The sequence below is a fragment of the Mytilus californianus genome, unplaced genomic scaffold (genome assembly GCF_021869535.1).
Source record: "Mytilus californianus isolate M0D057914Y unplaced genomic scaffold, xbMytCali1.0.p SCAF_22, whole genome shotgun sequence".
Lineage (NCBI taxonomy): Eukaryota > Metazoa > Mollusca > Bivalvia > Mytilida > Mytilidae > Mytilus > Mytilus californianus.
The window spans coordinates 4,616,715-4,643,411 of record NW_026262671.1 but is presented as its reverse complement, the minus strand read 5'-3'; the positions used below and the strand labels follow the sequence as shown (position 1 = coordinate 4,643,411).

The following is a 26,697-nucleotide window of genomic DNA, read 5'->3' as shown; positions in this document are numbered from 1 at the left end:
TCAAATTTGGCCGATATAGTTAGTAGACTGTCACTCTTCATAGGAGTGATTGACCTTAAATGAGGATCTTTTTTTACCCTCTTTTGTGTTTTGAGCAAAAACTAAAGAAGATAGAGAGAAACTAAACAGACTAAAAGATCAGTAATACAAGATCAACAAAATAGAGATTTTTGTCATGAAGTCTATTCTCGTCTACAATGTTGGAGAGTGTCCTTTGTTTGATATGCCCATGGATTTTTCTAGCATTCCACAGGGTCCGGTATTCGGACCCATTCCCAACGGCAAAAACCCTACTTTTTCCCCAATTTTGGGAGCAAAATTCCCAAACGATCACAAAATTCATTTTCATCTTTATTATTCATTACAGAGATGTTTATTTTGTTCAACCGCTAGCTTTAGGCCGAAAATCATCAACAAGTAATGTGTAAATCTGAGTAAAAACATAATTGACTGACAAAACAACGTTGACAATCAATGGCTGCCATAAACAGGAAGTGAAGAAAAATTTCAAAACCGGATCAGATTCCGGAAACGGATAAGGCTAATTCCGGGTTTGCCGATCAAATTCACTATATAAATTAAAAAAAAAAAATCCAGGTTTTGACAACTATGAAATAGCAACACTAAAATTGAAAACTAAAAGTTATATGAAAAAAAAGAAAGAAACAGAAAATATTTTATTCAGAAACTCAAAATTATTTTAGTTCACAAATTCAAAATCAAATAAAATGTGACAATACTTTTCTTTATCACTTAAAATTGTTGATATTAGATGTTTTTATGAGGAAAACAAATAACTAAAGATCTAAGAGGTAATTTCTTCTAAATTTTGAAGGGCCAGTAAAAATCTGGAAGAGCAAGTAGATTTAAAAAAATTTTTTATTATTATATTAACCATGTTTAGTGTTACTGTCTTTGAAGATGAAAAAAGGGGGTAAATATGTATCACATGTGTGCTTTAAGAACTCATTGTTTTGATACTAAAATAAATGTGAGTGCCTTGTTGTTAAATTGAAAAACAAAAAGGAACAGAAAAATGAATTACTAATAGCATTCATATAGTTACTTACTTTATTTTCACCAAAAAAGAAAATTTTTAATGAACTAAACACACTAAAACTAACATCTGGTATAGTGGTTGTTTTTCCCAATTTCATTGAAAATCACGTTAAAAAATTCCCAAAACTGACCAGGGTCCTTTTTCCCAAAATACCCAGATAAACCCCTGTATGCACATAGATCAAGGTGAGCGACACAGGCTCTTTAGAGCCTCTAGTTTAAAATGCTTTTGTAATATTTCAACCTGCAACAATATAAAAGTCCGTCGGGTGTAATTAACTACCGAGGGGAAGGTCCAACCTGTAAATGGAAGGTCACGACTTGGGACCACTGCTTATTTGCACCCTAGAGATGCCAAATCAAGTACTCCATAGGGGATTATGGGGATGGTGGTTATTTTAAGCTCACCTGGCCCAAAGGGCCAAGTGAGCTTTTCTCATGACTTGGCGTCCGTCGTCCGTCATCCGTTAACTTTTACAATAATCTTCTCCTCTGAAACTACTTGGCCAAATTTAACCAAACTTGGCCACAATCATCATTGGGGTATCTAGTTTAAAAAATGTGTCTGGTGACCAGTCCAACCAACCAAGATGGCCGCCATGGCTAAAAATAGAACATAGGGGTAAAATGTAGATTTTGGCTTATATCTCTGAAACCAAAGCATTTAGAGCAAATCTGACAGGGGGTAAAATTGTTTATCAGGTCAACATTTATCTGCCCTGAAATTTTCAGATGAATCAGACAACCAGTTGTTGGGGTGCTGCCCCTGAATTGGTAATTTTAAGGAAATTTTGCCGTTTTTGGTTATTATCTTGAATATAATTATAGATAGAGATAAACTGTAAACAGCAATAATGTTCAGCAAAGTAAGATCTACAAATATAATAAGTCAACTTGACCAAAATGGTCAGTTGACCCCTTAAGGAGTTATTGCCCTTTATAGTTAATTTTTAACCATTTTTCATAAATTTTTGTAATCTTTTACAAAAATCTTCTCCTCTGAAACTACTAAGACAAATTTAACCAAACTTGTCCACAATCATCATTATGGTATTTAGTTTAAAAAATGTGTCCGATGACCCTGCCCGCGAACCAAGATGGCCGACATGGCTAAAAAATAGTACATAGGGTAAAATACAATTTTTGGCTCATATCTCTGAAACCAAAGCATTTAGAGCAAATCTGACTAGGATAAAATTGTTCATTAGGTCAAGATCTATCTGCCCTGAAATTTTCAGACCAATGAGGCAACATGTTGGGTTGCCTCATCTGAATTGGTAATTTTAAGAAAATTTTGCAGCTTTTGGTTATTATCTTGAATATAATTATAGATAGAGATAAACTGTAAACAGCAATAATGTACAGCAAAGTAAGATCTACAAATAAGTCAACATGACCAAAATTGTAAATTGACCCCTTAAGGAGTTATTGCCCTTTATAGTCAATTTTTTACAATTATCATAAATTTTGTAAATTTTTGTAAATTTTTACAAAATATTTTCCACTGTAACTACTGGGCCAAGTTCATTATAGATAGAGATAATTGTAAGCAGCAAGAATGTTCAGTAAAGTAAGATCTACAAACACATCACCATCACCAAAACACAATTTTGTCATGAATCCATCTGTGTCCTTTGTTTAATATGCACATAGACCAAGGTGAGCGACACAGGCTCTTTAGAGCCTCTAGTTTTTAAGCAGTTAAGCTGCTTTATGCGAGCACCCTAGATTTGTGTTCTACCCAATAAATGCTGAAATATTTGCCATTGTTATTATCTGGCTGGCTATTATGTTATTTATAACTAATTGAACACTTTTTTCATACTTTTAATTCTTGAATACAAAAAATATGACCAGAAAAACCTGAAATGATCGTCGAACCACCCAAAAGTTTTGAAGTTGCACATAGGAAGTAGTGCTCAATAGAAATCCTTATGTAGTTTATTATCCCCTGTGCTTTTGGCCAAGTTGTCAAAGAACAATTGCATGAATTATTTCATCGCCGAAAATCTCTAATTACAAGTCGTTCACAGTTGCCAAATGGCACAAAGCGCAGGAATATTGTATAACGGCTGTGACTAATATGACACGGAGTTGAAGTCTCAGTTGGCGGTAATTTTAACTTCGTCGACAAAACGTAAATCAAGGACGTTTTAAATTTGGTGATTTCTGATAATAATCATTTTGTTCAACCGCTAGCTTTATACCGAAAATCGCCAACATGTTATGTGTAAATCCGAGTAAATCGTATCTGACTGACAAAAACAACATTGAAAAACAATGGATGCCATAAACCGGAAATGAAGACAATTATAATACCGGATCTAATTCCGGGGGCGGATAAGGGTAATTCCGGGTTTGCCGATCAAATACAATAAAAATATAATAATTCCAGGCATGAGACAAAATACATCTATCATGATGAAATATAAACTCTAGAATTGAAAACCAAAGATATATTGAAAAGAAAGAAAAAGCAGGAAATATTTTACACAGAAACTCAAAATTACTTTTAGTTCACAAATTTTCATGTCAAAAACCAATAAAATGTGACAGTATTTTCCTTATCATTAATAAATATTGATATTACATGTAGATGTTTTTATTGTTTAAACATATTACTACAATTCCATGAGGTAATTTCTTCTCAATTTTGAAGGGCCTATAAAAATCTGGAAGTTTCTTACTTTATTTTCACAGAGGAACTAGCTAATATAATATATAGTGCAACTAGATATGATACACTTAAACAGTTTTGAATTTGAACTGTTTAATATAATGGTATAATTAGTAATAAATAATCAATTGTTGAGACAACACACCCACCCACAGTGATACCCTCAGCCTCCCTCAGCCTTCCCAATACAAAAAAAAAAGATTATTTGAATTCATAAATTAATATACAAGACAATTACATTTATTATTAAACATGTTAAACGACAGTGACACTGACAATGAAACAAGCTAACTTAACACCAAAAGCACATTAAAGTATCTTACTGAGTTATGAACTATTTCAAGTAAAAGCAGGACCTGGAATTTAGGTTGTGGACCTTTCAGTTTGGAGTGTCAAAGGTCCTGGACTGTCCAGTACCAAATGTTAATTTTAACCCCTGCATTCACAGTAAAGCGATTTTGACGTGTATTGCAATTCCAAGTAGAATTTACTTTTGGACATTAAACGTTTCGAATGCGTATTAAACTAATTCAAATCAGTTAATTATGTGAATCGAATTCGAATTATGTGTGAACGCAGCATTGATATATCTAAGAAATGAAGAATATTAAAAAAAGATGGACAAAATATTTGTATTAAATTTGTTGCAATTTTTGTTTTGCCTTGACAGAGTCAAAAAGTGAGACATATATATATATATATATAGGCATGCTGTTTTGGCGGAATCAACAATGTATTAGTTTGTGATTTTGTGATAAGGTCTGGTTTCTGGTAGGTCAATGACATTTTGTAAGTAGTTGTGTTAGCATAGGCACATCTCATTACCATAGAGAATATTTGGCCCCACCCCCTTAGTCATGGTCTATTGACTTTGAAACTTTGCATAGTTTACATGTATATGTTTGTGATTAGGTCAGTTTAGGGGGAACCACTAGTGGTAGGTCAATGATATTTGGTGTGCAGTTGTATAAACTTTTTCATTTCTAATTTCCATTGAGATTATTTGGCCCCGCCCCCTCAATCATGCTCTTTTTAACTTATGTTACTTTGAAATTTCATTTATTAGTTTTCGATTAGGTTAGTATTAGGGAAACCAATAGTGGTAGGTCAATGATAATTGGCATGTAGGTGTAGAAGCATTAGTACGTCTCATTTCCATAGAGGATATTTGGTCCTCACCCCTCAGTCATATGCATGATCTATTGACTTTGAAACTTTTACTTAGTTTACATGAATGAGTTTGTGATTATTATGATTATGTCAGTTTAAAATTACCAGTAATCTTAAGTCAAAGCTATTTGGTATGCGAACGTATTGGTATTCAAAAGTTTCATTTCCATGGATATTATATAACCCCTCCCCCTCATTATGGTTCATTGACTTAGAAATTGAATTTGTGTTAAGGTTTGTTTAAAGGGAACGACTTATGAAAAGTCAATGGTATTTGGTTTGCAGTTGAACAAGCATTGGCACCTTTCATTTCCATAGAGATTGTTTAGCCTTGTACCTTCAGTCATGGTTCATTGACTTATCACTTACATGTTAAAGTATTACTATTTTAAGTGTAACATTTGCATTATCAAAATAACAAATAGGCAAAACATTACGTTGTGTTAATAGCTTATTATAGATTAGACATGTGTAATTATTTTAAAAATAAGGAGATGTGGTATGATTGCCAATGAGACAACTATCCACCAAAATTCAAATGAAGTGGATGTAAGCAATTACAGGCAACCGTACAGCCTTCAAAAATATATGTTGCATCATTGCTAGGCCATTATAACAACATCAGCATTTCTTGTAATACTAGTATACAAGAAAATTACACCATTTCAGATAGTTTCAGGTATGATTTGATAATTGTGCATAGTGGCACCAGCTGATCCAACTAAAAGCGCTAATATGGCATATTCAAACTCTAGTACATAGTGGAATTAAACCATACACCACTGTTGGACACCATAATTGAAATTATTATTCTGAAAAGAATATTCCTCCATGCAGCCTGCAACAATTAGCAAAATCTATACTGCATAGTAAGATATAAACGACCACGAAATGACAAATGTAAAACAATAAAACTAAAGCAGCCTGATTTATGTACAAAACAATTATGAAAAATAGATATGATATACAGCAACAATCAACAATCACCAAATTACTGGGTCCTCACTATGGACAGGTACATACAGAATGTGGTGGGTTAAACATGTAAACTGGCACAAAACTCTCCCCTAACATGGGACAGTGTATGTGCATAATCTCAGACATTAAATCTTTAAAAAATAAATTGGAAATAACTTTTGAAAGTGGTAGGATTGGATAGCAGAAACATTACGGTACAAACATTATTTGATACTTGAGAAATAGCTGAGATATATAGATTTTACCACTGCATCGAGTGTGATACGATATTTATCCACTCGAGACAGTTAAATTTTCAAATTTAAAACGCGAGGCTCGCCGAGCGTTTTAAATATTTAAAATTTAACTGTCGAGAGTGGATAAATATCGTATTACACGAGATTTGGTGGTGGAATCTGTTTCTCTAATGATTTTCAAACAATATGCAGGCAAACTTATTCCGTCTGTAAAAAGATGTGTTCTTTCTATGTGACGTCATCAGGCATGGTCGCCTTTTTTCATGCCGTCACAATAGGAAATTCAGAGGAAAGCAAGTAAATTCGACGTCATAATTGGATTTTAACCAATGAAGAACTGAGATCAAACGAACCACACGTTGATTAAATTTTTTTTATACAATGGGTGCAGAAAGGGATAAATTGACGAAGAATTAGAGAAAAATATTTTCATCCATTCTTCCACTATATTCATCTTAACTTCTGCCAAGTTTACCTTTGATTTTTTTAATTAACTGCCTATAGCGCCTTTGGTGCTTTGATTAATTAAATAACCTGACAATTGAATAATAAAAAAAAATCATTTTTAGTCACCTGGTCTGAAAGGCTATGTGAGCTTTTGCCATCAATTGGTAGCCATTGTCCTTGTCTGTCCATCTGTTTTCAGATAAAAAAAAATTTAAAAAACATCTATGGAACTACTGGGCCAAATGTTACTGAACATAAGTTTCTGTTGTTTGGTCGGGTTGTTGTCTCTTTGACACATTCCCCATTTCCTTTCTCAATTTTATTAAGTGATCCAGCCTGAAATCTTTTGTCTTTTTTCCTCAAATCTATTTCCGTTTTATATGATTGTTTAGGGGACGTATAATGGTACACTGTTGTCCAACTGTCTATCCTTCCGTCATCAACATGTCGAACAAAAATTCAAAAACGCTTTGAGCAGTTTTCATGAAACTTTGGTGACTGGTTTATATCTATTAAAATAACCTCCCATTTTTGTCGAGTCTTCGACTTTTGGCGCAGAAAGTTCGACATAGGGATAGTGATCCGGCAGCGGCGTTAACTAACTTCTTAAAAGCTTTATATTTTAGAAGGTGGAAGAAATGGATGCTTCATACTTTGTATATAGATGCCTTATGTTACAAAGTTTCCGTCTGTCACATGTCCATTGTCCTTGACCTCATTTTCATGGTTCAGTGACTACTTGAAAAAAAAGTTAAGATTTTTTGTAATGTTAATTTCTCTCTTATTATGAGTAATAGGATAGCTATATTTGGTATGTGCGTATTTTGCAAGGTCCTCATGCCCGTCAGATAGTTTTCACTTGACCTCAACCTCATTTCATGGATCAGTGAACAAGAATAAGTTTTCGTGGTCAAGTCCATATCTCAGATACTATAAGCAATAGGTCTAGTATATTTGGTGTAGGGAAGGATTGTAAGGTGTACATGTCCAACTGGCAGGTGTCATCTGACCTTGACATCATTTTCATGGTTCAGTGGTTATAGTTAGGTTTTTGTGTTTTGGTCTGTTTTTCTTATACTGTATGCAATAGGTCTACTATATCTGGTGTATGGAATGATTGTAAGGTGTACATGTCCAACTGGCAGATGTCATCTGCCCTTGACCTCATTTTCATGGTTCAGTGGTCAAAGTTAAGTTTTTGAGTTTTGGTCTTTTTTTCTAATACTATATGCAATAGGTCAACTTAGTTGTAGTATGGAAATATTTTTTGAAGTACATGTCAGTCTCGCAGGTTTTATTTGACCTTGACCTCATTTTCATTGGTTCATTGGTCAATGTGAAGTTTTCATGGTTAAGTTTGTTTCTTAGATACTATAAGCAATAGGTCAACTATATTTAATGCATAGATTGATTGTAAGGTGTACATGTCTGCCTGGCATGGTTCATCTGACCTTGACCTCGTTTTCATGGTTCATTTGTCAATGTTTAGTTTTCTTGGTTAAGTCTGTTTCTTAGAAACTATAAACAATAGGTCAACTATATTTAGTGTATTGAATGATTGTAAGGTGTACATGTATTTGTTGTTTGGTTTATCTTACCTCGACCTCATTTTCTTGGATCATGTTAAGTTTATGTGATAGTTGTAGTAAAGCTTTATATTTAGGACTATCAAGATAATATCAATGGTTAGTAAAGAAGACGAGACATTTCAGCGTGTGCACTGTTGTTTTTTTTTTTTTATTTTTGATATGACATTGAGGAGTTATGGTATTCTATTCTTTGAAAAAGCAGCGGGCGTATCATGCGCTCTTGGCGCAGCTCTTTATTTATATTTGGTTAACAAAGCAGTGTTTTAATTAAAATCTAAAATATTGGTTACTTATACTTTAAGCTTGAATATGTTCTCTGGAAGAATTAAAGGGAGATACAATTAGTATTTCCAAAATTGGGGATTAATTATCTACCATGGAAACATGTTGACAAGAGAGGCGAAAGATTCCAGAGGGACATTCAAACTCATAAGTCATAAATAAACTGACAACGCCATGGCTAAGAATGAAAAAGACCAAAAGACAAACAATAGTACACAAAACACAACATAGAAAACTAAAGACTGAGCAACATGAACCCCACTATAAACTGGGATGATGATCTCAGGTGCTCCGGAAGGGTAAGTAGATCCTGCTCCACATCTGGCTCCCATTGTGTTGCTTATGTAAGTACAAACCCAGAAATAAGTCTTATTCGGTAGGTCACATTCGGGAAAAGGGGATGGGATTGTGGTTACGACATTAGGAACATATCCGCTATCATCTGTGAAACGGATATTCCATAATGGTCTGTCTGTGATGGCGTCCGTAAAACTTACGAAAGGATGTAATTATATTGTACATTTATATATATCTAACTGAATATTACATATTTGAGTTGAAAATGATGTTTGAATATGCTGATTTTTGTCGAGCCTTCGACTTTAGTCGAAAAAGCGAGACATAGCGATCCTACATTCCGTCGGCGTCGTCGTCAGCGGCGTCCACAAATATTCACTCTGTGGTTAAAGTTTTTGAAATTTTAATAACTTTCTTAAACTATTCTGGATTTCTACCAAACTTGGACAGAAGCTTGTTTATGATCATAAGATAGTATCCAGAAGTAAATTTTGTAAAAATAAAATTCCATTTTTTCTGTATTTTACTTATAAATGGACTTAGTTTTCTGCCGGGAAATATTACATTCACTCTGTGGTTAAAGTTTCTAAAATTTTAATAACTTTCCTATACTATTTTGGATTTGTACCAAACTTGGACAGAAGCTTGTTTATGATCAAAAGCTAGTATCTAGAAGGAAATTTTGTAAAAAAATAAATCCATTTTTTCCATATTTTACTTTTAAATGGACTTAGATTTTCTGCCAGGAAACAACATATTCACTCTGTGGTTAAAGTTTTTAAAATTTTAATAACTTTCTTATACTATTTTGGATTTGTACCAAACTTGGACAGAAGCTTGTTTATGATCAAATGCTAGTATCTAGAAGGAAATTTTGTTTTTTCCAGTTAACATTACATTCAGTCTGCAGTTAAAGTTTTTAAACATTTATTAGATTCATAAACTATCCTGGATTTTTACCAAACTTGGACAGAAGCTTCTTTCAATCAAAAGATAGTATCAAGAGGAATATTTTTATTGATTAACTTCCTCATTTTTGTTGAGCCTGCGATTAACAGAAAAAGTAGGCGAGACACTGGGTTCCGCCGAACCCTTACGAATTTTTATAAATAAAGAAGACGTTTTGTAAAAGAATAGTATACAAATTTTGCCATTTTATACAATATTTTAATACATTAAATGTAGGTATAGAAATTTTAGGCAATACTTTGATAGCAACAATATTGGTGAACAAATCTTATTGGATTGTAAGTATGCTTTAAATCTGACAGTCAAAAAGTTAAAATTCATAATAAGTTTATCAGAATTGTCAAAAAATTGGAATTATTTCCATGTAGCTAGCAACAGTTTAACTAAAATGTAGGATAAAAATAAGAATATCCATGAATGCTGAGGAATGATACTATTTAGTCACTATTTATAAGGTGTAAGCACAGATTTCTTGAGACATCATCAGCAATACATCAATAATTGACCATTTGGAAAAAAATATTTCCAGATTTCGACCGACCTGCCATGTTGAACAAATTGCTTGGCAGTGGAAGCTATGAATCATTTGACATGCGCTGCATGGTGACCGGGCAATTCGCAGTTGGGAAATCAAGTCTGGTCAAGCTTTTAGTGGGGGATAATGTTCCAGAAGGGAGACGTCCCACTGATGGCATTTCCCTCGTAGAAGGTCGCTGTGGACTTGATATTGAGACCAGAAATTGGATCATGATTGATCCAGGTAAGAATACACTAATACACACATAGATTTATATCTGAGGAAGATTCAGTGTTTGCCCAATGACAATGTGGGGGAGTGGTGTTTGTGGATGTGCTCACGAAGGTTCTGTCATTTTATATACTAGAAAAAAACCCACGCGAGTGCGGCTTGAAGACTACTTGAAATGTTTATGGTGATACACAGCTTGGGTTCGTGTTTCTCAAATTGTTTTTATGCACTGATGCATTATGTTGATAGTTTTTATTAGTTTGTCAGTTTTTCTTCCATAGGAGTTTGAATGTCCAATTAGTTAGATTCTGTATCGGTGTTACACAGGTGCTCCTAGAACGGAGGAAATTACTCAGAGAAGAAGACAACCTAGAACACTGATGATTAAAACATTTCTCAGTGGTGCTAGTTTGTAGTATTTCTTTCTTTTTTTTTTCGAAAAGGTGCGAATCACTTTCTGTGTGATACGGGTGCTCCAAGAACGGAGGAAATAACTCAGAGAAGAAGAAGACAATCTAGAACTCTCTGATGATTTAAATCATTTCCTCAGTGGTGCAAGTTTGTAGTATTTTTTTTTTTTCGAGTGGTGCGAGTTCTGTGTCTGTGTGACACGGGTGTTCCGAGAAAGGAGGAATTTACTAAGACAAGAAAACAATCTAATGATTAAACACATTTCTTCGTGTTTGTTAATATATTTCTTTTTTTTGAGTGGTGCGAGTTGGTCGTGGGCCGAGTTGTTGGGCAGTACATCGACTGAGCATGCGAGAAAGCATATAAGACATGGATCAATAATGGTCTCCGAATTTGGATATTTTCTCAAAAATTGGCGTTTTCTGTGGAAAAAAGATTGTTTCAAAGACAAATTTAGGAAGTACAAAACATTACATTTATACGTCATATCACAAATATTTCCGACTTTGTATGGTTTCAGAGGAGTTGTGGCTCAATGAAATTTGTCTCTTCCTTTAGTAGTATAGATTTATTGTCAGTCTAACATGGTTTGAATCAATTTACATTATGAAATTTCTTTTTTCCATACATTTTGATTGGTAAATATTTAGAAACTAAATTTACACCTGGCAGATACTGAAAATAATAGACATTAACAAACTGAATATCAATTCATATGACATACTTTAGTTCTTCTTATTTTCCAGTTGAATGGCAAACGCCTGAATCTGACAGATAAAGGTCAATCTGTCAACACAAAAACTACCTGTATGTAAAATGTTTACGCCCACAAACAGCGACACCTATAATTTTTTCTACGACGTCTTTCAGAACGATGTTCCGTTCTGTAGGAAATTAAAACATTAAATTAACTAAAACATAGAATAGAAAGTGTAGAAAACAAATTAAAAGATATATTTTCACATGACTGGTTATGCATGATATGCTGGCAATGTACGCACTGTCCTTTAATACAAGATTGAAAATTAGTTTGTTTCCTACGTCAAAATGGCAGATTCCAATGTTTACATTTTTCCATCAAAACAATTTTTCCATCAAAACAAAACAAGCAATCTTGTGTCCGCTCATGAATATGCAAATTATTTATTGTGTAGGGTAGCTTATCCAATGGCATTTACTGTTATGTAAGTGGCTATACGTTACCATCCATTGTTACAAAAGTGGGATGTGTTTTGTGTGTATACCTCTGGAATGTTGTGTATTCAATTTTTTATGGTAAAAATCAATGTTATCTTCATTATATTTCCATGCATACACAAGTCATAACAACAAATACATTTTTTATAAAACTTGTAATAAAAACAAGCATGTTTAACTGTGGTTTAGCAAAAATTCGTGTAAATAAAGCTGATGGGTCGTTTTATATTCAAGCACAGTAGACAAACACGTGGTCGTTCATTGATGTTTGTTTACTTAAATTTCACGTTGTTGTTACTGAATACTTAGAAATAACCACTATTGTGTTATTATTGTTTAACCGTAGATATAATTAATTTTACAATTGCATTTTAATGTTTTCAAGAGTTATATAATACACCTTGCTTAAGAAATAGGTCTAGCTAGGTCCAGGGACTTCCTATTCTAGGTCCTTATAAAAAATTGAGGGTGTAATGATGTAAATTACCATATTTACATTACAGCATTTGTTTTGCATTTGACATTTTTCATATATGTACATAGAGAACAATAGAGTATATGTACATACATGGGTTTAATTCTCACCCTAGGCATTAATTTTAATAGGTTGGAGCAAATAGGGCAGATTGGCCAAAATGGAGTATCTCCGCATCTACTCTGTTGTTCCTAAGTCACAAAATGCTGTTAGCTGTGGATAAGTCCCCAACATCTTTCTTTTCTAAGTATACAGCAGCTCCTCTAAGGATTAGTAAGGGAGCACTTTATATATAGTCCAGTGGCTAAGTCCTGACTTTTTTGTTTCTCTTATTTTCTTATTTATATTATTATATTTCTTTTATTTTCTTGTATAAAGCCAAAAAGCTGCAATTCCTCTTTTTCCTATGCTGCATGAAAACAATGAAAGTTTTTATTCATTGTTGATGTCTGTAAAGTGACTTATAACTGCTAACAGACATTATATGGACTCTGATGAATAGTTTTCAGACTGTCATCTCATTGGCAATCCTACCACATCTCTTTATCTTAGTACAGATTAATTATTTGAAGTAAATGACTAACAAACAATAAATCCTTAAAAAAAAAATTCTGCAATGATTTCAGTTTATATATATCAACAATAAAATTTGGTTGTATAAATGATGTCACTATGTTTATAATGACTCCTGTAATTGTGAACTGCCATGACTGTCTTGTGCAAAACATTCATTTTGATAAGTTCTGTTATGAATAGTATTCAGATGTATAAATAAACAAATGTATGTACTGGTATATTTTGGGCTATCAAAAATAAACTATCAATTCAAAAGTAATTGATGTTTTTTTGATTAATTGAATACAATGTAATAACTTTTTGAAATAATACAAACTAGCATTCTGATATGACATGTGATACATATATAACTGTATGCAGCTTTTTCTGAAATAGTAATAATCCAGTTATGTCATAAAAAAGAGGTTTTTTGGTAAAAGTTAGCAAAATTGTCAGTATTTCAACCACATTTGGGCCTAGGAAACTTAAATTTTTTAGCGCAGAGGTCGACAAGCTAAGTACTGTAAATTCAGAAATTATCATGAGGTTTTTATTATTTAGTAAATAATGCGATTTAATTGATTATCGCAATAATAAGAACTCTCATTCTGATTTGATACTATGAAGATTTTTTCTGATATCAGAAAAATAAATATCTCATTTTTGTCCCATTCTTGAATATACTGTGTTCAAGTCAGTTTTGTTTTTGTCTGAGACTACTATTAACACAGGAAGTGACCAATCTCTGTGTTATAGTAGTCTCAGGTTTTTGTTTTGTATTTCAATTGTCTATGCATTTTAGAGCGGTTAAATATGAATTTGGTTTAAATTTGAAGTTGATTCAGTATAGTTTATGACATAATAACACTCTTTTATTTAAAACAAGCGTTTTCTTTATTTACTGATCAGCTTAACTAATCATTCATTATTCAATCAATAATTTAATTACAGGACTCAACAGTCATGACAGTTATTTGTAGGACTTTTGAATTCAAATTTAAGAGAAAAAAAATTCAAAAACTTGTAATACATGTAATAATAGGAATAATGTGAACTGCATGATATCATATTGCAATACAGCTTTTTGTTCAGTTTTCTTTGTGTTGATTATAATGTTTTAAATCCCTTTCTGGCTTTTTGGATATTCAGATTTTTTCTCTTGATTTAGAGCGAGCAACAGAACTTGTACATCTTACCTACAATCCCCTTCCCTTTTCATGAATGTGACCTACCGAATTAGACTATTTACCGGATTTGTAATAACATAAGCAACACGACGGATGCCACATGTGGAGCAGGATCTGCTTACCCTTCCCGAGCACCTGAGATCATCCCCAGTTTTTGGTGGGGTTCGTGTTGCTTAGTCTTTAGTTTTCTATGTTGTGTCTTCTGTACTATTATTTGTCTGTTTGTCTTTTTATTTTTAGCCATGGTGTTGTCAGTTTATTTTCAGTCTATGAGTTTGACTGTCCCTCTGGTATCTTTCGTCCCTCTTTTATATAGTTTCTTATCTTAAAGCAGGTATAATAAGAAAATTTATAATTCTGTCCAATGCAAATTGTCTTTTTTTTCATTAAATGTCAATGTTCATAATTTTAAAGCATATATTGTCTACATTTTCTTTTTCCATATTGTATTTTAATGTAATGCAAAGTTAAATTCTATTGTAAAACAAGTTCTGCTGATGAACCCCTCTTGTATATAATTTTTTGGCATGAAATCAAATATGTTTTTTCTGTTATATGGAATAATTCCCCCTCTCTTTATAAACAACCTGGATCTGCTGAAAGGTTCTTGCTTTTCTCAGAATTTGCCATTGTTACATCAGGAAAAAAGGCTACCAATAATCATGCCTGAAGATCATTGATGTCACACAAAAAGAACACATCTCTGCAGGTCATAGTAGAAAAACAAAGATAGTAACATAAATGTATTGTTTAAAAATATCAAGAGAAACATTCCCATACAGAATATCTGTCAATAACTTATTTCTCTACTCTTGACAGTGAAATCTTAAATGTGTATATTGATTGGCAAGCCTCGCATCTTGAAAACTAAAATTTCTAGAGGAGAGAACTATTGTTTCACAATTGATGCGGGGTTAGAATGTATAATATCACTCTTTTTTCCCATATGATCAGCATACAAAGTGACAAAGAATCTATAAGTTCTTCAGTCTAAATAACTTTGTTAAATCTCATTTCTGATGCAACATTTTCGGTGCACCAGAGTAAAAAATTTCTATTTTAGATACTTTTTTATATATATAAACAAGTGTGGACACAGATCAGTGTGGATAGTATGTTTGGATGTTTGACAGTGTTTTCTGACAAAAAGAGTTCTCTGGTTTTCCCCATAGGGTTCTATGTTGAACTGTTGTGCCCAGTGACAGTCAACCTGTACCAAACACTGAAAATAGCAGTCTTATATATATTCAATATTGCGTTTTACTGTTCAATATATATATATATATATAAGAAGATGTGTTACGAGTGCCAATGAGACAACTCTACATCCAAGTCACACGTTGTAAAAGTAAACCATTATCAGGTCAACCAAGACTGTCATGTAGGAGACACTACATTAAATCAGTGCTGACCGATCATAGATTTTATTTAGCTAGACATTGCTTTTAATATCAAATCTACATATTGGCCAATGTGCTATGATTGCTTCCTGTATATTATATGTACATTCCTGTAAATAAATTTTGTGCATGTGCAAGTTACATTGGAGGATTTCCTTTCAACATTTTAACTTTGAAATAACTTCTATGTGAATACATTAACATTTTTATAAATGATCCGTTAAGGGAACACAGCTAGCGGAGTGTGCTCCGATTCTGGAGAGATTTACGTAAAGAAGCAAAAGATTTGGAAGGATTGCCAAATTATTCCAATAAAATAAGTTTAAAAATTTGATTTGGGATGGCAGCAAAAACTTAAAAATAGAGGAGGACCACATTAGGTGCATTTCTGCATGATGTGATTGTAGTATGCATGTAATATTTGTATGGTTGTATTTCATTTATTTATGTTCCTTTGAGGAGGTCATTTCTTACTTGGGTTTCTCCACAAAAAAAACTAAAAATTTGTTAAGGATCTTCCCAGTATCATTAGTAAAAGTTTTTGTTTAAATGTGGAAATTAAAGATATATTATTATGGTTTGATAGTAATGATAATATACCAGATATGGCAGATTCCAATACAGATGCTCATAACTCCTACAAACTGATTAAAATTCTTTTAGATACATGTATGAACAGGATTGAAGGACAAAAGGATAAAAAATATAATTTATACTTAGGAACATTACCGGTATGTATAAGTGAAAGATCTTTTACACTCAGGACTCATCAGCAGGCATCACAGATGTTAAAAAAGGTGTTACAAAACCACCTACATGTAGCATCATATTTTTAGTAGGAGGAGTATCATTGTTTGGTAAATTTGTGCTTTTTTTATTTGGCTTATGGACAAAAAAATGTTTGGCTCAAGTGCAAATAAAATGATTTAATCTCCCCATAAATGGGAACATTGAATGGATGGTACAACTCCTTTAGCTGACAGTTTTAATCATATTACCTTGCAGCAGATCATGTGCAGATGTGAGTTGTCTGTCAAATCTTCATTTCACAAAGAATGCATTTGCATAACAATGAACTGAGCTCAAAGCAAAGCACTTTAATAATACACTTGGACAAAAAGCTCAATCCAGTGATATACTTTGTAATAGAGGACTGTCATGAACATTCACCCTTCCAATAATCACCAACGTGCCAAACATGGATCAGAAGTCCTGAAAAAGACATGTTTTTTTTTATATTATATGTACATATACATATCCCAGTTGAAACATACAAAGTTGTGGTAAAAACATTCAGTTTCTAGCAAGTAGTTCATGCACTAGTATAATAATATTTGCAGAGCTGCCCTCTTTTTGAAATAAGATCATATTTCCACATAATCATTGTAAATAGCTATAGGTGACCAAACATTAAACTATAAAAAGTTATCAGACTTATCTATCAGTGTCTATTTACCATCACAACTGAATCAATATAATTCAGGGTTTGAAATTAGCAGGGGCCCACTCGCCAATGGCCCCTAAAATTTCTCACGTGTTTAAAACGGGGTCCAAGATCTCCTTTGTTTCTTTTTCACTTGTTTCAAGAGACCCTATCCAAAGTGTTTAATCAATCAACCCACCCACCCACCAACCAACCAATCAATCAATTGTTACATGCATGTTTCCGTCTCATGTGTTTAATACGGGGTCCAAGGTCTCATTTGTTTCTTTTTCGCCTGTGTCAAGAGACCCTATCCAACGTGTTTAATCGATCAATCAATCAATCAATCAATCAACAGTGCTCCAGATAAGCTGCGTATTTGCGTGATCACGCAATAAAAATAATTAAAAATCCAATGCAATTGCCCATTGCAGGGTTCAACAACCCAATTAATTCAAAGGAAAACCCAATTATATGCCAAAAACATGGGTTCTTAACGCTTTTATTCGCTATCGTTTGCGTTATTTACCCTTACTTGATTACAGTCGTCGCGTAAATCTATTTTTATAATATTTATGATTGGAAATATCATTTCGTTCTAAAAATAGAGCCCTGCATCAAGTAGCTGTAATGGGTCCCTGTTGGAATTTTCCGTTGCTCAAAAGGTACACGTGTTTATAAAAACATTTCGATCTTCTCGGCGTTTATCCAATTAGCGTGTGACATGCTGTCTAGCCTGGCATCCTGACCCAATCTAATACTTCGTCTTCTGTCAAGCAGTTGGCCAGGATCCAGTCTACTGTCAAGCAGTTGACCAGGATCCAGTCTACTGTCAAGCAGTTGGCCAGGATCCAGTCTATTGTCAAGCAGTTGGCCAGGATCCAGTCTACTGTCAAGCAGTTGACCAGGATCCAGTCTACTGTCAAGCAGTTGGCCAGGATCCAGTCTATTGTCAAGCAGTTGGCCAGGATCCCAGGCTACATGCGTGTTTGCGTACCATAACGAGAACATTGCTAGAGCGATAATCACGGGGTTCCATCAAAAACGAAATCAGTTGGAAAAAGGCCAAATCAATTTAAGGAGCTACGGGTGGGGGGTGGGGGGGGGGATGGCTAGGATGAAATTTGAAAAAAATAGGCAGGACAGGAGTTTTGAGTAAAAAAAAAGGCAGGATGAGCAACTTTGCAAAAAAAAAAGGCAGGATGACAATTTATGTAAAAAAAGTCAGGATAAACTAATAAAAAAAAAAGGCAGGACCGATTAGAGTGAAAAATAAAAAGGCAGGACAGAGATTACAACTAAAAAAAAATGCAGGACAAAATTTTTCATCCTAGCCCCCCCCCCCCATAAAAATCAAATGGTAGCTCCCTTATATGACATGATATGTAGTTTGAAAGCATCGGAAACCAAAAGTTCTGATAAGGGACAACTTAACCCAGATTTATGTAAATTGAATGAAAGGAAAACAGTTTATATATTACTTTTTTCATTTTAGTTGATGAGTGAATACACATATCCGTTTTTTACGTCAATGCAGCTTGACACTTTCTTTGTTTTGGTCTAATTGTTCTAGATGCTTAAGATAGTTGTCTTATTGGCAAGTGCAGTATAACATTGTCATTTATTTACTTGATGTTGCAGAATTATTTGTAAATTTAAGTTGAATGTGGTCTCCGTCATTATAAACCACCCTATAAACCTCAAGGTTTTGGGGGTATATCTGAAATCTGGAAACTACTTTTTATTTTTATTAAAAAGTAGATCTGGCAAATAGGTGAAAGGACTGGCAAAACTTTCTTACAGCACCTAAATTTCACATATATTACACAAAAATCTAAACACTTAGCCACACCTACCCCAACTATAATTAAACTGTAGGGTGATCATATGGGATCTAGAAAGGCAATTAGTTCCTGTCCAACTAGTGACACCAGCTGCAGTTTACATAAGTTTTGAGAAAATACAAAACTGACAGAACGTTTAAAACGGGACACAAATTAAATGTACAATTGCTCGTCAGTGAATAAACCAAATGAAACGGCTAGCACATATTCTACAAAGAAAGAAACACATCTGGGGTTGATATAATGTGATTATAACATGCCTAAATATTCAATATTGTGTTGATGAAAAAACCCAATACATTAAGGAGCTTGGTGGTGAAAAACCCAATTTGATATTTGCTTGAGGGGTGAATTGGAATTGATAATGCAATTAAAAAACTTTATCACCCAATTACATAAAAAAATGGTGGGTAAAAACCCCAATTTGTGAATTCTTATCTGGAGCTCTGAATCAATCATTGCATGCATGTTTCTGTCTCGTGTGTTTAATACGGGGTCCAAGATCTCATTTGTTTCTTTTTCGCTTGTTTCAATAGACCCTTTCCCACGTGTTTAATTAATCAACAAACCAATCAACCAACCAATTAATAAACCAATCAACCAACCAACTAATCAATCAATCAATCAATAAACAAATTAAACATGTTTCGGAGGGGAAAGACCTCTCAATTATTCAAGAAGAATTGAATTTCAATTATATGCATTTTTTGTCATGTGTATATAATAAATGCTGCAGCTCATACCTTTGCCATCTTGAGCTTCTGAAAAGTTGTACGATTTGAGGTTATTGCCAACATCTCTTCTGAGTGAAGCCATCATTAATGTGTTTTTATAGCATCCTGCATTGTCTGAATAAATGTGGATTTCTTGAATATCTGGTATCAAGGTATGAAGATCAGCAACAGTATCTTTGATCAAAGATGATGTTATAGGGGAATCTTGAGATATCTGAATAACCAAAAGTTAACTAAATAAGACAAATAGCTAGTTTTACAAGTATTTCTAAACTTAAATTTGAAACAAAAAATATGCGAAAAATGTTGGTTTTCATACTTTTTTTCTGTTTTTCTTTGCAACACTTGTGCACATACATGTAAATTCTTTCTACTTCCTGACAATTATTTCCTACAAATTTCTCTTGTCATTGTTGTAGCACAATTGCCCTGTAATTGACAAAAGAGTTTGTAAACATATCTTATTAGTTATTCTGTAATTTGTCAATAGCCCTGCATCTGTGAGTAAAAAAGGCATAGATGTAGAGCTACTGTTTGCTGTTGGTGCTTTCTTTTTGTTTCTTTTTGTTGAAGGCCTCAAGGTTAAAACCTGATCCAGAAAAAAAATAAAAGTGCTGTTGCATTGCATTTTTTTGTTCTTGTTTCACTGTATGTGAGTTTACGTGTTGTTTTATGCACATTTACTACATAGTTTGATATATGCAGTGACAACATGTTCTTATCACAATATATCTTAAAGTAACATAAATAATTGATGAGTGAATAAAATGTTATTCAAGCAAGTCGAAATATAGAATTCATACCTGAGCTGAAAATATATGCACATGTGTGAAGTTTTTGATGCATCCCTGTTCTTTAAAAACTGACACGGAAATGTGCCAGTTCATGCCTCTCTTTGCAAACCAGTCGGTTTGGCCCTCCCTATATTTTCTTGGCAACATCTTCATTGCCCAATCACAGGTCATTAATACTTGTCCATCTTTCAATTCTCGTACACGATCTAACATTGCATCCTCTTGGTTTCTTGATCTCATTATATGGGCTTTCCAGTCTGTAATGCTATCAACAGCTGACTCAACCTATTAGAAGCATATTCCACTTGTAATCAAATATCAATTTAAACAAGCATTCTTTGAGTATTGCATGGCAATACATAGTCCCCTACCGGTTAAAAATTGATTGTAAATTAAATTGTAATGGAATGAAATTCTAACTTGATCATCTATAACTTGTCAAGGTGTAAACTACATAAAATAACAAACAAACCTACCACTAAATTCTTCAACATTGTTCAAACAATTTACTAAAAAAAAAAAAAAAAAAATCCAAAATGTCATTTATCTTAATACAATGTCTATTACAATTCTTTTTAAAAATTAGTTATTTCCCTTTAAACAGAAATCTTGTAATTAATAAGTATTTCATAAAAAATTTAATTCTAGGTAAAGTTAAAAAATGAGTTATTTCCCTTTGAACAGAAATCTAGTAATAAATAAGTATTTCATCAAAAATTTATTTCTAGGGAAAGGGCTTAAACTGAACAAGGAGAAAAGCTAAAATCGTGAAAATTGAACTTGACCTGTAACTTGTCATGATAAAACAATACACCAAATATCAAATCAATATCTTGAAGCATGAAGAAAAAAGTCTGGAAAACTGATTTGCCAGACTGACGGATGGACAGACGGACGGACAGACATACGGACAGAGTGCAAACCTAAAGTCCCCTTCGACTTCGTCAGTAGGGGACTAAAAAAAATGATTATAAACACAGATATTGCATTCATCAGACAAAAATATTTAAAAAAAGGAAAACCTCTCTCAATGAAATGGCATAATGATAACCTACTTGACTAATGGTCAAAAAGGGAGTTGAATCCTGGATACATGTACTAAGAACATGCCTCAAGAACATTCTAAATCATAAATACATAATGATGCAATCATGTTATAATTCTTTTATAGTAGAAAAAAACATGTATAGTACCTGAAAAAGTACTGCATCTTTGTTCTCCCAGTTGACATTCTGAACAATTGTGGAAATTTCATTCATGATTTCATCCAGATTTCTGCATTGCAGACAAATTTCTGTATGACTGTGACCATACTGCACTTCACCTTCACTCAATGCAAAAAGTCTGCAATGATCTGCTATATTTGATTCAGCCTCTATATGAACCTATCAAAATAATTTGTTCTTGTAATTAAAGTCAATATTTGACAATTTTTGAAGGTAAAACATATATCATGTATATTAACAAACATTATTTGAATGCTAGTGTCCTATGTTACATTTGTGTTTGATGGCTGATGGCATAAAATTAATACTTGATCTTGTAAAGATTATTTATGTTTGGTTGCTACTTTTGAACATATTTCCTCTAAAGCTCTATTTTATTGTTGGATGGTTAATTTTCTTAATATCTTACAAATTACATGAGATATCTAATAAACTATCCCTAAGAGATAGCTTATAAACTATATAAGATATGCTACATAAAAAATATTAATAAGTTTTCTTATATAAAAAGTATTTAGAAGATATCTTGATATCTTATAAAGTATATATGATATATTTTATAAAGTTAGTACAATATATCTCATAAAAACTATAATAATTGAAATATATAAATGTTATATGAGATATCTTATAAATCATATGAGATATCTTACATATTATATGAGATATCTTACATATTATATGATATATCTTACATATCATATGATATATCTTAAAGTTAGAATAAAAAGTACAATGGCTTGCCATAAATAAATCTTATTTTAATATGAAGTTATGAGGAACATATTGCCCATGTTTGGATTTATTAGCCATTCAAGGTTTTTTTATTTTAACAAATTTCCAATATCATTGTTCAAAATATTCTGGTTTATATCTGCATACTCTATATATATTACCTTAAAGTCTGACTTTAGATAGCTTTTACCACTAAGAAGACATGAAATCATCTCTTTCTTTCTCTCATCAGTGATCTCTAATTTTTCTATAATGTTTTCCAGGTCTAGGAAAGATCTTCCCCCTTCAGCCACATAGTAGTCTAATCCCTCAATACATTTTCGTACAGATGCAAAACAATCATTTAAAATCTTGTATAATGTTGAGGTACCTGTAATATGAAGTGTAAATTTTGAATCTTTAAGATCCAATTTTAAGTGGGAGGAAGATAAAATTAATGTTCATGTGGTTATTATATATAGGTACAACTTAATTCAGATCTTGCGTCTTTATATCTCTGATTAGTAAAATTGAAACATTTGCAAATTTCAAAGAAAAATATGCAAACTCTAAATTATTAAATTTTCAGGGGTAATCACCATGCATGATTCTCTCTTCATATTGTCTTGCATTCATTTGAAGAGGTATACACCTAGTATTACATTACAGCCACAATATATTTTTTTTACATGTAGAAGTTCAAATAATAATTTTTACCAGGTGAGCTAAGACCAATTGTAACAGTTAATATTCTATTATACCTAATGGTTCGATATCTTCTGTTTCACAATATTGTATGTACTGGCTAATCAGTGAGGATGGTGCTAAGCTTCTTATGAGGTTTGGGACTTCAACAATCTCTCCTGAAGAAAGTTTCATGGTCTTTGTACCATAAGGCAAATCCTTTACAATGTTAGATGACAGTATGTAATCAATAAAATGTTCCAGTTTTTCATTATCTACCCTGTTCCTAGATTTTTTCTCCTGTACAACTGGCATACCACATCCAACATCATTCGTATGGTGCTTGGCCTTATTGAACTTCCAGGCTGACACATTAGTCATTAGGTAATAACTGAAAAAAGTGATAAAATAAAATAAACTATCTCTTTAGAAATTTTATAAAATGTCCTGAAACATAAAGTAAACATAAAAAATAGTGTTCAGATTAATATTGTGTCTGTGGTCTGCCACTCACACACTCCTTATTAATTTTTACACTGAAGAGTTCTGCAAGGGGAAATAACTCTTGTTTAAAATGAGGAAAAAAGGGGGAGTTCAATAGGCTAATGTTTCTAAATAAGCATAAACCCCACCAATTTTTGTTTTGAAATATGTAGTTTTATATTTTTTCTTCAAAATGGGTAAAAGAATTAATTCTTCTGATTTTGACAAAATTATTTTTTTTGTGTTCAAAAACAGGTGAGCTGGACCGAATCCAGGCCATATTACTAAGTTTGATGGGACAGCAAACTTATTTTTATCTACATAAAGTTATCTTTCTTCTAATTTTTTAATTATTTGAATATCACTCTGTTGTATGGAAACAGTAATGGAGATTTATTTTGCAGGGAAAGCATCATAATACGTCTTTGTATATTTTTGCTATATTTTCATAAGAAATGTGGAGTATGGAAAATGTGCATGCCGTTTCCATGGTAACCAAAGCATTTTAATAAATCAAAGTTATGTTTTTCAATATATATTAGGAGGTCCTTCAAATTTATGTCTAAATTTAAAAAATCCGTAACCATGCATTTCCAGCTAATTTTGGTCTTTACAGATAATTGCTTTTAAATTTCTGCTTTTCTTGTATAGGACTATATATGTGGGCTACAAAATTAAAGCTGTGGGCTACCATGCCAAAATTTTAACTTCAATCCCTGTTATATACATATATAAGACTCTGATTGACATCCAGTCTTTAACCAACCCCCATTCCTGAAGTCGACATTCAAATCTGACATCACAATAAAAATAAAATTTCAAATCTACATGTTATTGTATGACCAATTATATATCCCTAAAATATACATCTTTTTTGTTGTTCTCAAATTAATGTCACAATAGTATTGGCTTTTGTAATTGTCAGATGTTTTTTTAGACTATATATATAGCTAGCCACAATGAAATCCAAGTTTTATAAAATGTTAGGTTGAACCCAAAAAAAGTTGTGAACAATATAATATTTTAAGTCTTGCAAATACATGTAATAATACATTTCAGCAATCGGCTGTACTTTTAGTTTTGTATTTTGTCTATTGCTTGAGATTGTGTATTGACCTCTAGAATTGTTTTACATGTAAATTAATAATAATCCTGTGGCATTTATTTAAATGAAGGATGAAATTCTTACACAAGAATATTAATAGGCCTTATTGTTATTTTCTGAGGTTTGGCCTTTTAATTTTAAGCTGTAACATGCCAATAGATCATGGCAACCATGACTAAGGTGGTTGACCAACTAATCCCCATTGATGAGATATTGTTATTCTGATACATGTACAACACACCACATATTATTGATTTACCAGTACTGGTTCCCCACAAACTGAACTAATCAGATTTAGCATATATAACAGAGCAAGAATTCACAAATTGGGGTTTTTACCAATTAAAGTTTTTTTCAATTGCATTATTAACTCCAATTCACCCTTCAAGCAAATATCAAATTGGGTTTTTCACCACCAAACTCTTTAATGTATTGAGTTTTTTCATCATCAATATATTGAATTTAGGCATGTTACAAAAAATGTATAATGAAGTTATATCAAACCAAGATGTCAATCCATGATTCAAATATGTTTCTTTCTATATATATATACCGGTATATGTATATGTGATAGCTGTTTTATTTGGTTTATACCTTGATGAGCAACTGTTCTTTTAATTTGAGTCTCGTTTGTTTTAACTGATCAGCCAGTTTTGTATTTTCTCTCAAAAGTTTTTAGATTTTAAAGTAGTACTTGTGAACATTGGATCCTGTAAGACAGTTTTGCCAGTCCTTTCAATTTTTAGCCAGACCTACTTTAAAAAAATAAATGTAGAATGTGTCCCCATGGACACAGATGATGCCCCCGCTGCATACAACATTATAAAGGAACATAACTTCAGAACGATAAAAGTGACGCTACCCAAATTTGTACATGTCAGATCTAAGTTTTGTGGTTATAAGTATTGTATAAAGGTTTCATAATGTTTGGGGCAATCTTAAGTTACAGAACTAAAACTAAAAATTTTGCATTTTCTTTCCATTTATAAAGGGGCATAACTCGAGAATGGTTACAGTGACTCCACCAAAATTCCAACATGATCTGTATTTTGTGGAAATAAGCATTATGTATAAGTTTGATAACATTTGGTTGAGGCTAACTTAGGTTAGAGAACAGAAACTAAAAATTTTGCAATTTTTCCATTTATAAAGGGGCAGAACTCTAGATCAGTTAAAGTGACGCCATCAAAATTAAAACTTGATCTGTGTTTTGTGGTAATAAGCATTGTGTATAAGTTTGATAACATTTGGTTTAGGATAACTTAAGTTAGAGGACGGAAACTAAAAATTTGTAATTTTTCCATTTATAAAGGGACATAACTCTAGAACGGATAGAGTGATGCTACCAAAATTCTAAATTGATCTGTATTTTGTGGTAATAAGCATTGTGTAAAGTTTGATAACATTTGTATGAGGCAAGCTCAGTTAGAGAATGGAACCTAAAAATTTTGCAATTTTTCCATTTATAAAGGGGCAGCACTTGATCAGTTAAAGTGACGCAATCAAAATTAAAACTTGGTCTGTGTTTTGTGGTAATAAGCATTGTGTATAAGTTTGATAACATTAGGTTGAGGCAAACTAATGTTAGAGAACGGAAACAAAAAATTTAGCAATTTTTCAATTTGTAAAGGGGCATAAGTCTAGAACGGTAAAAGTGACGCCACCAAAATTCAAACTTGATCTGTGTTTTGTGGTAATAAGCATTGTGTATATTAAAGTTTGATAATATTTTGGTTGAGGCAAACTTAAGTTAAGTTAGAGAACAGAAACCAGTTTTTGGGACGTACATACATGTGCGTACAGACAGACAAGGGTAAAACTTAATGCCCCCTCTGCTATGGCAGGGGCATAAAAAAGCTTTATTACACGAATCATTTTGGTGAATTAAATTCTAATAATTGATAATCAGCACTTCTGTCATTAGAGAAATGTTATTAAGAACCTTTTAGAACAAACATTATTTCTAGTTTATCTTGATGATCACAAAGACACTTGATGATTTTAATAGTGCAG

General features: G+C 32.6%; 2 protein-coding genes across 5 annotated transcripts in view; one reads left to right on the top strand and one right to left on the bottom strand.

Annotated features, from left to right (window-relative positions):
- The window catches only part of LOC127732147 (uncharacterized), an 85,182-nt gene that overhangs the window by 19,881 nt on the left and 38,604 nt on the right, over window positions 1-26,697 (top strand). For all 4 annotated transcript variants that reach the window (XM_052241219.1, XM_052241218.1, XM_052241216.1 and 1 more), the window contains exon 5: window positions 10,234-10,464. In XM_052241219.1, the coding sequence (XP_052097179.1) occupies window positions 10,234-10,464 (231 nt within the window). The remainder of the gene's footprint in view (window positions 1-10,233; window positions 10,465-26,697) is intronic.
- LOC127732151 (uncharacterized) lies at window positions 19,693-23,417 on the bottom strand. Its single transcript, XM_052241225.1, has 5 exons — window positions 23,174-23,417; window positions 22,595-22,803; window positions 21,666-21,857; window positions 20,482-20,757; window positions 19,693-19,819 (listed from the first exon to the last, which is right to left on the bottom strand). The coding sequence occupies exons 1-5, from the start codon at window positions 23,409-23,411 to the stop codon at window positions 19,763-19,765; spliced, it is 972 nt and encodes a 323-aa protein (XP_052097185.1). The 5' UTR covers window positions 23,412-23,417; the 3' UTR covers window positions 19,693-19,762.

Bases quoted from the DNA above. Each gene is read 5' to 3' on its own strand.
- LOC127732151 (XM_052241225.1), bottom strand. From the start codon at position 23,411: ATGCCAGTTGTACAGGAGAAAAAATCTAGGAACAGGGTAGATAATGAA. The intron at 20,758-21,665 runs GTACTATACATG...TGCTTCTAATAG, and splicing joins AAGATGCAGTACTTTTTCAG to GTTGAGTCAGCTGTTGATAG. The intron at 19,820-20,481 runs GTATGAATTCTA...CCTTGATACCAG, and splicing joins TGCATATATTTTCAGCTCAG to ATATTCAAGAAATCCACATT.